The sequence below is a fragment of the Zingiber officinale genome, chromosome 2B, assembly GCF_018446385.1.
Source record: "Zingiber officinale cultivar Zhangliang chromosome 2B, Zo_v1.1, whole genome shotgun sequence".
Lineage (NCBI taxonomy): Eukaryota > Viridiplantae > Streptophyta > Magnoliopsida > Zingiberales > Zingiberaceae > Zingiber > Zingiber officinale.
The window spans coordinates 69,913,080-69,927,959 of record NC_055989.1 but is presented as its reverse complement, the minus strand read 5'-3'; the positions used below and the strand labels follow the sequence as shown (position 1 = coordinate 69,927,959).

Below are 14,880 nucleotides of genomic sequence, written 5' to 3'. Positions count from 1 at the left end.
GAAAGCTTCTGACCTCGTTGGCGTTCTTGGGTCTTTTCCAGTTACTCACTGCTTCTATTTTACTGGGATCTACCATGATACCATCCTTTGAGATGATGTGACCCAGGAAGGCTACCTGATCAAGCCAGAATTCACATTTCGTGAACTTAGCGTATAGCTGATTCTGCTGAAGGGTTTGCAACACTATTTCCAGGTGCTCTGCATGTTCTTCCCGAGTTCCTGAGTAGATAAGGATGTCATCGATGAATACGATAACAAACTTATCTAAGTATTCTCTGAATACTCTGTTCATGAGATCCATGAACGTAGCTGGAGCATTTGTCACACCAAATGGCATGACTACGAACTCGTAATGTCCATATCTAGTCCTGAATGCTGTCTTGGGTATATCCCCTTCTTTAACTTTCACCTGATGATAACCTGATCTGAGGTCTATTTTAGAGAACACTGCTGCTCCCTTTAGCTGATCAAACAGGTCATCTATTCTGGGAAGAGGATACCTGTTCTTGATTATGACCTGGTTCAGTGCCCGGTAATCTATACACAGGCGCATGCTCCCGTCTTTCTTCTTCACGAACAATATAGGTGCTCCCCATGGTGAGTGACTAGGACGGATGAAGCCCTTGTCAAGCAGCTCCTGTAGTTGCTCATGAAGTTCCTTCAGTTCTGCTGGAGCCATGCGGTAAGGTGCTTTGGAGATAGGATTTGTACCGGGAATGAGCTCTATCTCAAATTCGATCTCCCTGTCTGGTGCTAGGCTTGGTAACTCTTCAGGGAAGACTGCTGGGTAGTCACATACGACTCGGACCTCTGCTAGCTATTGGTCCTTGTCCTGACTGGTACTGACTACGTGTGCTAAGAACCCCATACATCCTGAATCCATCAACCTCTGTGCCTTCATAGTTGAGAGAAACTTCTTGGCTTTTCTCCTGGGTTCTCCGACGAATTCGAACTGTGCTTCTGCTTCAGGTTGGAATATGACTTTCTGTTTACGGCACTCGATGGAGGCACCGTATTTGATCAAGAAGTCCATCCCGAAGATGACATCGTAGTCGGTCATATTAAGCACTATCAGATCGCAAAAGAGCTCTCTGTCTGCTATAGTGACCGGCACTGCTCTGAGCCAGTGTGTGGACGCCATGATTTCTCCGGAGGGTAACGTCGTAAGAAACTGGCTACTGAGTACCTCTGGAGGTACTGCTAACTTCTCAGCAAATGCCCTGGATATATATGAATGAGTTGCCCCAGTATCGAATAAGACAGTTGTACTTTGCTGTAAAATACTAATCGGACCTGTAACAACTGTCGAGGCATTTGCTACGTCCTCTCTGGTGAGTGAGTAGATCCTCGCATTGGTCATAGCTGGAGGGGCTTCTAATCTGCCCTGGCTGATATGTGGACCATCTAAAGCGGCCTGCATCTGATGTAACTGAGCTGGCTGGCCTCCATACTGAATCGGCTGTGGCTGAGGAAGACTGGTCTTGTTTGGACACTGCTTGGCCATATGCCCTTCCTGTCCGCACTCAAAGCATCCTCGTGTGCCCTTATGACAAACTCCAGGATGGAATTTCCCACAAGTAGCACACTTTGGATAACTGGGCTGCTTGCTGGCTGGCCCTCCTTTTGGGTAACTCCCTGGTTTGCGCTTGTTGCTGGAGTTCCCTTTCCAGTTAGAGTCATGGGAGCTGTGGCCCTGCTGTTTCTGAGTGCCTGAGCCTCCTTAGCCTTTAGCTTCTGAGAGGACTTGCTTCTGCTGCTTGATGCTATTCTGGTAATGCTCAGTGATTAGAGCACTGCTCACTAGCTCTTCGGTGGTTTGTGGCCTATGAACGCCACTAGCCACGTTCATCGCTATTTCCGGCCTCAGCATCTTAAGCATCAACCGGACTCGTTCCCTTTCTGTGCTGACTAGTTCAGGGCATAGACGAGCCAATCTATTGAATTTCTTCACGGCTTCCTCAACTGATAGGTTGCCCTGGCGAAACTCGGTGAACTCGTCGTAGTGGCGGTTTGTGACCCGCGTGTGAAAGAACTCCTCAAAGAATTCTTTCTCGAAGTCTGCCCATGTCATATGATTTACTGGGCGCTTCGCTCTGATTCTCTCCCACCACATACGTGCATCTCCTGTCAAGCAGAAGGAGGCGCACTTCACCTTCTCGTGTTCTGGCCAGTCCAGAAGCTCCATCGTACTTTCCAGTGTTTTGAACCATGCCTGAGCATCCCATGGTTCACTGCTGCCTGAGAAATTCTCTGGCTTGACTCTCTGCCACTGGATCAGATAGGCTTCTCTCTGCGTTCCTGCTGCTGGGGCTACTGGTGCCGTAGGCTGGACTGGTGGAACCTCTAAGACCACTGGTGTTGCTAAGTTAGGCTCCGGGGTGACAGTGGGAGTGTTCTGCTGACTAGCCTTTAAAGTGGCTATTTCCTGCTGTTGTTCAGCTAACTGCTGCTGTAACTGAGCCACTAATGCTGTCAGGTCTGGGGGAGGCACTGAACTGCCTGCCTCATGCTGGGGCTCAGTAGCTGGTGCCCTTCTAGCTGGGCGTCCTCGTGCCATCTCTAGAGACATGGAGGACATACATGACTAACACAATCATAAGGGAGTAACTATTGTTATCATGTCAACAACTATCATAAACAAGCATGCTTTAGTTATCTATAACAGAAAAGCAATAAACATACAAAGTGAGAGGTATTCTTACTTGGAAGCTGCAGGTACAATGCTGATGTGTGTAGGAAGTATGGAAACTTCTCTGATACCACTTTGTAACGACCCGCCTTCTAGTGACTAGGTTGTGAGACCGATCGCTACATTATGCTGTGCTAAATTACTATTGCGGAAATCTGGATTGATTAAAATTTTACTAAACTGATTACTGTAAAATCTGAACTTAATATTCTAGGTGTACCTAGGAGTTGTACACATGCTAGGGAAGATAATCTATGCCTCTCGGATGTCCTGCAAGCTGTAATCAGGCATTTCAATCGATCCATGAATCGATTGGGCTGTCGGATCGATCCAGCTTGATACTTGCACGGAGAAAACTCGGATCGGCTGACCGATCCATAAACTATATTGCTTCAGTATGCGGCTGGATCGGTCTACCGACCGGAGTACATCGATCGGTCGGTAGACCGATCGGTGAGCCTCCGTGCTTCGGCCGCGGTGAGCTTCTGTTCGCATCTGGATCGGCCGGCTGACCGATCCATAACAGACGCTAACTCTCGTTCGGATTGGATCGGTCACCGACCGATCCAGGGCATAACCCACTTCGATCTATCTCAGATCGATCCGGTTCGATTTCAAATCGAACCCCGATTTCAAAGACTATTTCGTGCCCAACTCATACACATCAAGTCTATAACAGCTAGAAACATTTTTAACATGTATTAGCTAACATTTTAAACATAATATCACGCATGATTCACTAATTCATGGCATGCAAATGTACTATGTGTAGAATAATAAGGTTTTAACAGTTAACTAATTTTGCTGAAAGTCCTAATGCATAAATAAAGCTTGTTAGATCCCTAAGATCTTTTATTCCAAGTTCCTGCCCACACACATCCTCATAGCATTGTCCTCCAGCCTCCGCTAGTCCATCTTTCCTTTACCTTTATCTGCAGTATAAGGAAAAGAAAGTATCTATAAGCTTTCGCTTAGTAAGAAACCATCTACCTCACTAAAACATGCATTCGATGCAATATGCTTTTAAAACATGCTGTTTGAAAGTGCACTGATTAGACTGAAACATGACATGTTATCATACATAGAAATCAAAGCTAGTCATGGCATACTATCATCTAAACATGTGTAATAAAAGCTGAACATGAACACCAAAGCATGGCATACAAAGCTAACCATAACTATCATGTGTAACAACAAGGAAAACTGAGCCTAACATGAATTAAACTAGTCTGGAACTGAATTCAAACTCAACTAACATAACTGATCTTTGTGAGTTTTGAAAAACTATAATATAATAGATTAAAATACATAATCATACTGCTAATGGGCCCGACAACTGTACATGCTATGCGCGCATCCTCAACTAAACCCGGGGTTGCAAATCCCGAATTTAGCAAGGTTTACTAGGTTATCTAAACCTAGGGACCGACTATGGGAGCCCAGCCCAATGGATATCTAATCTTGTACAGTGCCACTACTGAAAATAAAATACTGAATCATAGCTAATTAATTTACCTTGCTTCTACTAGGTTATCTGAACCTAGAGGCGACTGTGGGTGCCCACCCATTGGACCGTAGTCCCATATATGCTGTGGCAAGGCTAACTAAACTATTTAAATGCTTCTATTGCATTTACTGAGCTATTAAAATGCCTAAGTTGCATTTTTCTGTGCTAAATAATTTAATCGAACACTTAGTATGCACTAATTCGCATCCTTGTGCCGAAAGTCTACATATTACTAAACTAAAACATGGAATTCTCACGGAAGCTACTTATACTGCAGGTGAGGGGTTTCTTACCTCCTATTCGTAATTTCTTACGATTCTAATCGCGAGATTTTCCCGGAGGAAACGATCCTTTCGACGATCTTCTCGCGTCTAAGCGTTCCTCTCGCGAAGGGGAACGTCCTCGTGTCGGAGATGTCGTCGGAAGGTGTCCTTGAAGCCCTAGGAAAGGAACCCTAGGTTTCTTCTTGTGGTTGGCGCCGAGAGAAGGAGAGGGAAGGGGGCGGCGTGGCTAGGGTGAGGAGAAGGAAAAGTCACGTTAAAAAAAATAACTCTTCACCTATTAAATTCCCTATTTATATTAAGTGGGTAATTTCAGCTCAACTCTAATATAAATTTAATTGTCTCCCTTTCCTTTCAGCACGGCCCTGCTAGGTTCAACTGGTTACTAACATTATCCGTAAACCGTAGGTCTCGGATTCAATTTCCACTTAGGCCGTTTTCATTTTCTATTTGTTTTTGCTACTTCCGTTACTCTAAAAATTCTGTAAAAATATCCTAAAATTCCAGAAAAATCATAGAATATTTCTAAAATAGTTTTGAGAATTTTCAGGCGTTACACATATTATTTGTCATTACTCGTTAGGACGTGCTTAGCCATTACATTCACTCGATTTGTATGGTTGCAAGTGATAATAGTTATGAGGTTAAAGGATTTGATGCTTGACTGGCCGAGGACCATGCTGCTTACCGCATTATGATAAAACATAAAAGTCCTCAAAAAAGAAATATATAAGAAAAAAAATCAAAAGCTCTAGAATAAGAAATTCTAGATGATAAAGAGAAATCAATGAATCAAATGTTTCATAAAGAATCACAATTACATGAAAACAATGAGATTTCAATAATTATTTGATATCTCATAAAATATGGGATTGAACCAATACAACCATGTATGATATTTTCGCTCTCAATGCGACTCTTGACATCATGCAAGGTAATAAAGATCTCAAATCACAATCCGTCAAAAATTATAAAGAAATAAATGATTGGCCAAAATGGAAGACATAGACTTAACTAAAATCTCTAGAGAAATGTAAAGTTTTTAGATCTATAGTTTGAACACCTAAAGATGTAATTCTAATAGGATATAAATGAATGTTTATAGAAAAATTAAAAAAGATAAAATTATGAGTTACAAAGCTAGACTTGTAACTCAAGGTTTTTCACAAAGACCTAGAATCGATTATGAGAAAACATAAACATATTTACTTATGATGAATGTCCTACTTTCTGATTTTTGATTAGTTTAATTATATTAAAAAAATTAGACATGCGACTTATAAATAGGATAGTAATAAATACATGAAAGTTCTTGAAAAATTTAAATCATCAAAAGTAAATGATGTAACCTCTAAGATCATATTTTCAATAAAATTATAAAAATTATTATATGAATTAAAACAAATAGACACATGTGGTACAATCGTTAAAGTAATATTTATTAAAAAAAAGTTATATAAACAATCTTATTTGTCCTTGCATTTTACAAAAATTAAAAAATTAAAAAATATTTTACAATTGTGATTGTATATATCGATGATCTAAATCTTTTAGAGACTATCAAAAAAACTCAATAAGTCGGTCAATTATTTAAAAGTGAATTTGAGTTGAATGACTTAGAAAAAATAAAATTTTGTCTTAAATTATAAATTAAACATGTACCAAAAGTAATATTTTTTTCATCAGTCCTCGATCACACAAAAAAACTAAAGTGCTTTTATATGGATAATGCGCATCATTGTCTTCACCAATGATTATTCCAATCACTTGACATTAAAAAAAAAGATATTTTTTCATCTAATCAAAGATGGAGAAAATATTATTAGTCTGGAAATATCATATTTTAGTGTAATTGATACATTAGTATATCTTACCAATTACACTTGCCCAGATATTACATTTTCTATTAACCTTCTAGCATGTTGTAGCCCTTCTCCAACACAAAGATATTGAAATGGTGTAAAGTTGGATAAGATATTGAAATGGTGTAAAACACATATTTCATTACCTTTGTGATACAAAAGACATGAAATTATTTTATTCGATAGGATCAAATTTATATTTATTAAAACATGCATATGCATATTATCTTTTAAATCCCCGTAAAGTTAGATCTCAAACAAGTTGTGTTTACGTAAAGAGTCATTGCAATATCATGGAAGTCTGCAAACAAACTTTAACCAAGAAACCATCAAATTACTCTGAAATCATTGCAATGCTCTACATTGCCATAAAATGGTTTTATCAACAAAACCATGTATACAATTTTTTTTTAAAAAAAAGAAAATATCGACCACTAAGTAAATTGAAAAACCCTCACAAAGGTCATCCAATCAACCCACATAGTCCCATTGTCAAAACAATCTGTATAATAAGTCACAGCTAAAGTTCAAACCTTAGATACAAAATTAACTGTTTGAAAGACATAACTGTGCAGTATGCCCGGGGCTATCAAAAATCCTTTAGCCTTTTAGGAGGTCAATTCAGTGATAAGCCAATTGAACTGAACAGACTAAACTCAGCAGGGCTATTGAATCAATCGAGCTCAAGTTACAGAAGGTCAAACCGATCGTATAAGTGCAGACTAGGCAAAGCAAATAATCCAACCAAATCGAACAATTCAGCACAAGTAGCTCACCTATACCAAATATGTCTTCATTGTACATAACAAGAAACATCTACTGCTAAAATGTTCAAATCACCAGAATGAAGAAGGAAAAAAAACCAAAATTATCGATCCATCCATATCACAATCCTCCTAGAACCAGAACATTCGATCAAGATTCGCTAGCAGCTAGATCAAATAGGCCTTCATTGAGCACAAGGGACCAGCAAAGAAGAACTCACCATATCATTGCCAACCTCACAAAAACAAACCATCAACTAATAGTGCACGAACACACAAGTCGAGCTACAATCTCAAAGCAAGTTATTATGTACAATGTTATTATGACTAGTTTACTATTAATTCAAGTTTGATATCTCAAAGGATTAGGTTTTTTTAAGGCAACTACGAAGATATTCCACTATAAAAGGGGTTGAATCTCTATTCAGGCAAGGGAGTCAATTGCTACGACAGTAAAATCAAATTCTGTACTTGATTAGGTGATTAGATGACAAATTAGTAGGGCAGATATGAGCATAAAAGGATGAATCTTTACAATTTAATAGCTAGTTCTATAATCAGGCCAAACCATTTGAGCAATAGAACAAAAACCTATAATGAACAATCAGATTGCAGAAACCTACATGGTCAAGATGATTCAGATCAGAATTTATGGGTTTGAAGCATGACTATGATAACTAATTGATTTCAAACAAGATCCAGTTGCAAACCATAAACATGAAATCAAGATTTCTGAGTTTATAAGATAAGGGAGATTAGATGTTTGAAGAAATCACAAGACACACGCAATGGATTTAAGCAAAGCCCCAAAGTTCAGAACTATTTAGCATCTCAGATGCATAGAACACCCTAAATATCACAATATCGAATGCCATTGCATCAGTTCGGAAGAAGAATTTTGATAAGAGAGGAAGGACCGACCGAGATCGATGAGATCAGTCAATCTCCTGGAGAGAAGGAGCTCCGCCAGCGGCGACTTCGTCCACCGTGAACTTGCCCTTGGACTTGTCGGCGGCGCGGCCGCTGGCCTTGCGATCGAGGAGGGCCTTGCGATCCTTGTCGAGCTTGAGCTTCGTGATGACCACCTTGGAGGGGTTGATGCCGACGTTAACGGTGGAGCCGTTGACCTTCTCGCGGGTGATGCGCTCGACGTGGATCACCCACTTCCGGCGGTAGACCTGCACGACCTTGCCCTCGCGGCCCTTGTAACTGCCACGGACCACCTGGACCTCATCGTCCTTGCGCACCGGGACGGACCTCACGTTGTACTTGTTCCTTAGATCGGTCGAGAGAGGCGCGCTCATGAGAATCCGCCGGACGCTGGAGGGGGCCGAGAAGTGCGCCTTCCGGCACTTCCGGCGGGAGCTCGACACTCTCGGGTTGTACTTCATGGTGGTACGCCGGCGGGTGGAGGATGCGGCAGCTGCAGATCACATGAATAAGCTGGAAAGGACGGCACACAGAGAATATATAGTTCAAGCCAAATGGAGTTAGGGTTTCGGTGATCAAATAACTATTATGCCCTTGAAGATGGTCTCGGCCCAACTGAAGTTGGGCTGGACTTGACCCAGCCCGATGGAAAAAATCATTTATTTTAAAATAAAAATAAAGAATTAATTAATTAATTAATTTCCAGCAATTTTTTATTTTTAAAATTTGTAAAGAAAAAAAAAAAGGAAAAAGATCTCTTTTAGATACGACAAAAGATACCACTTGAATTTGGTGCGACGTAAGTCGTGCCTGTAAAAGCTCGAATTTTCTGCCGCGACTCCCCCCACTACGCGATTCTTTCCCTCTTTTTCTCGGGCTGCTTCTCGCGAAGGATTCGAGTTTGACGATCGAACAAACTTGTAGTCTAATTGAATCCTCGACCCATGCTCGCTGATCTAAATTCCTTTCCAAATTCCTGTATCGATTTGTTTCATTTTTGTTGGCGATCTGTTGTTGTTTTTTTTTTTTGAGGATTGAATTCCAAGTCTAGGGTTCTTCAGATTCCTTCGCCTTCCTTTTTGTTTCCAATCGGGATTGTCGTTCCGATGTATAGCAATTTCAAGGAGCAGGCGATCGAATACGTGAAGCAGGCGGTGCAGGAGGATAATGCTGGGAACTACGTCAAGGCCTTCCCCCTCTACATGAACGCCCTCGAGTACTTTCGCACCCACCTCAAGTACGAGAAGAACCCAAAGATCAAAGAGGCCATCACCCAGAAGTTCACTGAGTACCTCCGCCGCGCGGAGGAGATCCGCTCTGTGCTCGATGATGGCGGCGGCTCGGCTCCCGCCGCCGACGGGGACGCCGCCGTTGCTGCGAGGCCGAAGACCAAGCCCAAGGATGGTGAGCGTGGCGGCGATGACACCGATCAGGCGAAGCTCAGGGCGGGGCTCACATCCGCGATCATAACGGAGAAGCCCAACGTGAAGTGGAACGATGTGGCAGGGCTTGAGAGCGCCAAGCAGGCCTTGCAGGAGGCAGTGATCTTGCCCGTGAAGTTCCCTCAGTTCTTCACTGGTGTGTTTTTTTCTGTAAATTTGTAGACGCCCTTTGTTACTTGAATCTTTTCTTGCTAATTTTTTGTTAACGTACCGTCATCACTAGTCTTGATATGAAAATTTATGGATTTTTATTCAGAGAGAACATTGAAATCATTGAAACATCTGCACGCCCTAAATGTGAGAATCAAGAGTGAAAAGGACTTGGATGTAGCTTCTACTGTTTGTCTTCATCCTCACATGGAAGTGACAATAGGAAGAGCTTTAGCTTCTAATGCTTCTCTTCACCCTTACATGGAAGTGACAGTAGGAAGAGCTTTAGCCTCTAATATTACTCTTCATCCTAACATGGAAGTGACAATAGGAAGAGCTAACCCCCACAGGCTAGCGCAGATGATTCAGTGGTGTATCTGTGGGGTTGATTCCCAATGGGTGCGGAAGCCCAGCAGGTACCTCACCCTTGCATGCACTACAACTAGGTGGGCGAAGCCCCTCATGATTCACCTGCTTGTATCTAATCGGAGGCTGACAATACTGGCCGCCTAGGGTGAGTGCTATTATCCTTTGCCACAAACAATAGGAAGGACTAGTTCTTAATGGTTTGATTGAAAGAATTTAAGAGTAGAAACAATGATGAATGTAGAATAAATTCTATGAAAGAGACTGGAGATGGGAAAAGTGAGCTCCTCACCTGGTTTTAGGATTTAAGAAGATACAAGAGAGATGAAAGAGTTTTAAGCACTTAATTTATTTCTGAAACTAGATGTTCCGTGTTTAAAAAGTTTCACATCATTGTTTTATGCTCGTGTGAGACAATGCAAGTTAGTAAGGATTATTCATGTTATGAAAGGTATGGTGATATTTAAGAGAACTTCACCTGAAACACACAAAAAAACATGGGTAGCTTTTGTTTTAGTTAAGGATTTCTGCCTTATATAAAATTCAGTGGCGTGGAAAGGTCCTGATGCTTGATCCAGTATCACATTTGCCAACTTTAAACTTAGCATGTATGAAATGATTTTTTTTTTAAGAAAATACATTTTTTATACTACTTTGGCAGCATAATTGTGCCAAATACCTCACTGTTCTTTAGTTAAACCAGCAAAGCTAGAATTCAGGAGCTTTTCTTGATGGCAGTTGTGAATATTGAACAAGCTACATCAGTGAATTTAGGATAAGAACTGTTCTTTTTTAGTGGATAGTTCAACTGTTGCCATTTTTCAACATGGTAAATATACCAAATTGACCATAGGTGCTAGAATATTTTGTTTTTCCATGGTGCGTAGTTTGCAAATTCTTCTTTTGATGTTTTTAGTTTTATATTTTTTATAAGGGCATATGTCTAAGTTGGTTTGACTTGTCTTTTAAATTGTTAATCAGTTCTAGGTGATTAACCATTCTTTGGCTTTTTTGATTGTGCATCTTCTCAATAAGTAATTTACCTTACTTTTGGAAAGTCTAGGCAAGCGAAGACCCTGGAGGGCATTTCTTTTATATGGTCCACCTGGAACTGGAAAGTCATATTTGGCAAAGGCTGTGGCTACAGAAGCAGAATCAACTTTCTTTAGGTTAATTTCTATCCACAAAATCTGTTAATTAAACTATTAAAAGAGAGGGAGTAACATTACATTGTAGCTGTTAGCACTTGATATATTCCTGTGATCTAGTTTTTGTTTTTCATTTTTTTTCTTCTTTTCCATGTAAAGCTTTGTTGTAATTGGTTGCTCATTATTTAGAGGTTTTTTTTTGGGGTCATCCCTCATTGCAAATATGTTCTGAACTGTTTGGATTAACAAACTTATATTTTACATGCCTGGTAGGATTTATTTTCTATACCGAGTATGTGTTTATTGGGACTTATTTATATATAATTCGACTTATTTCAGTTTTAATCACTTGGCTATGGTTGATGTTGCTTAATAGTCAGCTTGCTGTCAGCATTTTGCTAGTGAAGGCTTTCAGCCTTTCACTGCTGGAGAGAGTGAGTTTTTTTTTCTTTTCCATTGTCTACAATTTGATGGATGGCTGGTTTGTTGGTATTTTTTTTTTTCTACCGAGCATGGTAGGTCACTGTTGTAGATCTCCCCAAAACAAGTAAACTCTATATGCTAATGAAAGCCATTGTCTGTTTCCATCTTGAGATAAATTGAAGTATGGTAATTTCTCCCTATCCAAGGCAGGCATATTATGAAACCCAAGGACAATATCTGAAATTCAACTTTGGTGTTCTGATGTAAGCCTAACCTGAGCAAAACCCTCCTTTCCATCCATGATCCATGTGCTTGCTCAGCAATGTAAAGTGAGTCAAGTGACTAATAGATCTAGTTTTGATGTCAACTATACTGACTTGCCTTTGATCATCTTATTGACCTATGTTTAAATCATAGCTGTTGTGAAACCCACAATATCTCCATTTGCTTCATCAATTTTTGTGTTTTTATCTTCTCTAGTTATCAACTGATTTCTTGAACTTTGGCAGTATGATTATTCTTGAATTTCATAATAACTAAATATGGGAAGTTCCACTTGGGCTGTAGATAATGAGTTCAGTTTGTCTCCTGGATAGGATCCCCATGGCTATGTTGGATGCCTCTTTCAAGTTCTGCAGATCAGGAAACATATTGCTAGGTAGTTTCATTTAGTTAACCTCTTACATATATCACTCTTAGTATGGTTTAGTAGGTTGATGCTCTTGATATTTTTCTTGTTCTCTTTGATTATTGGTTTTGAGGATAGTAGAAGTTGATTGTCTTACTAATAACTGGCAGAATAATTCTCAAACATCTACGATTGCATTAATAGAGTGTTAGGCAAAGATGCTTAAATCACAATTTCTTAGAGCAACATATGAGGCTTTGAAATATTTTTAACTTCTTGGTTGACGGAACCCTTGTTTAACTTTTCTATCATGGTCCTGTTTGTATAAAATAACAATTGGAATTGCTAGTTTATGTACCTATACATGTTTTCTATTTTTTGTAAATAAACGATTAAAAAACAATTATCTGAAGAGTACCTCATGTTTTGAAACTGTTGCAGTATATCTTCATCAGACCTAGTATCAAAGTGGATGGGGGAAAGTGAAAAGTTAGTTGCCAATCTTTTCCAAATGGCTCGAGAAAATGCACCTTCCATAATCTTTGTCGATGAAATTGATTCTTTGTGCGGCCAACGTGGAGAGGGAAATGAAAGTGAAGCTTCAAGGAGAATCAAGACTGAACTTCTTGTGCAGATGCAGGTAAATTTACATAGCCTGTGGTTTTTATAATTTATTTTAGTTTTCTTACACGAAATTTGATTAAGGTGACCCACCCTTGTTTCATTTGTATGCTTGAAGTGAAGTCTTTTCACTATTGTTGTACTGGTACGTTTTAACCTAAACCGATCAGGATTACAACCTTGATTGCTAACATCATGAATGGAATTTGTACTCCATGTATGTGTTTGAAGTTATCAAATCTGTGCTTAATTGTTGTTGTTGCCTGGTAGTTCTGGCGGTTTATGATATTTATTCTTATAGTTCTCTTACACTCAATTGATTTGAATAATTCGATATGATTTTCGTCATGCAGGATATAATTAGTTGTATGCCGTTAACATTCAACATCCAAAGCATTATAGGTGTCATTCTTTTTTTTCTTCTTTTTTCTTTTGATTCAAGGGAGAAATAAGCAGTTGAAACTATTATATGAACTATACTAGATTGAGGCACTGGTCCTTTAGGGGAGGGTTTGTGCGGGTATTCTTGGTCGGTATCATTCTTTTGGTTAGTATTCTACTGTAGTTCCATAAAGTTGGACTTTTGACAGTAGAATACCGATTGTAGCTGGCAACGGTAGCTTCATGTTTTTCTGACCTTTGTGTGTTTTTTCCATTGGATTTTATGAATTTTGCAGGGTGTAGGAAACAACGATCAGAAGGTTCTTGTTCTTGCTGCCACTAACACACCCTATGCTCTGGATCAGGTTATTGGTTTAGAGATCCTTAATTTGTTGGTGGTGCTAGTCACCTTCTGATGGTTCTAACCGCTTTTCATTTTTTGTTGTTTAATTGCAAGCACAGGCAATCCGGCGACGCTTTGATAAGCGAATTTATATTCCACTTCCTGATGTTAAAGCCAGGCAACACATGTTTAAGGTAATCGCTAGCACCAGAACATTGCTGTAACGATTCCACACCTGATTCTGCTATATAGTCGATCTCAGTATCAGTTCCCACTGTATCATAGGTACACCTGGGAGATACCCCTCACAATTTGAGGGAAAGCGACTTCGAGTACTTAGCCCATCACACCGAAGGCTTTTCTGGTTCAGATATTGCTGTTTGTGTGAGTGAACTACTAATTTCCAACATCTAGGAAAATGAATCCATGAGTCGTTAGTGGTTAGTGATGACTTAACAGGTTAAGGATGTGCTGTTCGAACCAGTACGAAAGGCGCAGGACGCTATGCATTTCTACAAGACCAGCAATGGCATGTGGTTGCCATGTGAACCGAGACATCCGGGCGCCATCCAGACCACACTGCAGGATCTTGCCGCTGAGGGTCTTGCTGATAAGGTAGGTGCACACAAAGCTCTGTTGCTCTGCCATGTTCCATTTTCTTCTATCATGCAGTTCATGGTAATTAAACTGAGTGCACAAACAGATCCTCCCACCGCCTATCGCACGAGCAGACTTCGATAAGGTACTGGCAAGGCAGAGGCCGACTGTCAGCAAAGCCGACCTAGAAGTACACGAGAGATTCACAAAGGAGTTTGGCGAAGAAGGCTAATTTGGCTTCAGTGAAATGCCCAGCTTGGAACGTTACAAATTTAAAATCACATTGATTTATGTTGTATTTTTTTTTCTTTTTCTTTTGTTATTTTCTGTAGTATATATACTTTTGCCCGTATAGTGGGACAACAGATTGTTAAATAACTTTTGGATGTTCCTCTGCCTCCTTAGCAACTAAACAATCCAGATTTGAGTTTGTTCTTTTGTGTCTATGCAAATCACCATGTTCAACTGGCTTATCGTCGTTTAGATTTGTGATATACTAGTTAAATTCATTGGTATAACTAAAAGGACGCTCGTTCCTTTTTATTTATTATTAAAAGATTCTAAGGTTATTATAGCAACTATCAGATTATAGCCGGATCTGATAGTCGCTACGTAATTATAATAATAGTTATAATTCCATAGTTGTATAATTATAGTACTTGTGTTTTCATAGTGGCTGATGCAGTGATAAAGGAGATCTATTAAGTCCATATTAAAGGATGGAGATAGCAGTTGGCATGAAGGTCAA

At 39.9% G+C, this 14,880-nt stretch overlaps 2 protein-coding genes across 4 annotated transcripts; one reads left to right on the top strand and one right to left on the bottom strand.

Moving 5' to 3' along the window:
• Positions 1-7,821: 7,821 nt before the first annotated feature.
• LOC122045826 (60S ribosomal protein L26-1-like) lies at positions 7,822-8,558 on the bottom strand. Its single transcript, XM_042606200.1, has one exon. It carries the CDS (start codon positions 8,492-8,494, stop codon positions 8,039-8,041), a length of 456 nt encoding a protein of 151 aa, XP_042462134.1. The 5' UTR covers positions 8,495-8,558; the 3' UTR covers positions 7,822-8,038.
• Positions 8,559-8,836: 278 nt separating this feature from the next.
• LOC122045825 (protein SUPPRESSOR OF K(+) TRANSPORT GROWTH DEFECT 1-like) lies at positions 8,837-14,576 on the top strand. Of its 3 annotated transcripts, XM_042606197.1 has the most exons (8): positions 8,847-9,611; positions 11,055-11,160; positions 12,632-12,830; positions 13,489-13,557; positions 13,655-13,729; positions 13,821-13,919; positions 13,995-14,150; positions 14,239-14,576. In XM_042606197.1, the coding sequence occupies exons 1-8, from the start codon at positions 9,140-9,142 to the stop codon at positions 14,362-14,364; spliced, it is 1,302 nt and encodes a 433-aa protein (XP_042462131.1). In that variant the 5' UTR covers positions 8,847-9,139; the 3' UTR covers positions 14,365-14,576. The 3 variants fall into 3 exon arrangements, with proteins under 3 accessions (XP_042462132.1, XP_042462133.1, XP_042462131.1); XM_042606198.1 differs by lacking the exons at positions 13,489-13,557; positions 13,655-13,729; positions 13,821-13,919; positions 13,995-14,150; positions 14,239-14,576 and adding an exon at positions 12,159-12,220 and having other exon boundaries at positions 8,837-9,611; positions 12,632-12,709; XM_042606199.1 differs by lacking the exons at positions 12,632-12,830; positions 13,489-13,557; positions 13,655-13,729; ... (1 more) ...; positions 13,995-14,150; positions 14,239-14,576 and adding an exon at positions 11,479-12,125 and having other exon boundaries at positions 8,838-9,611.
• The last annotated feature ends 304 nt before the right edge of the window (positions 14,577-14,880 follow it).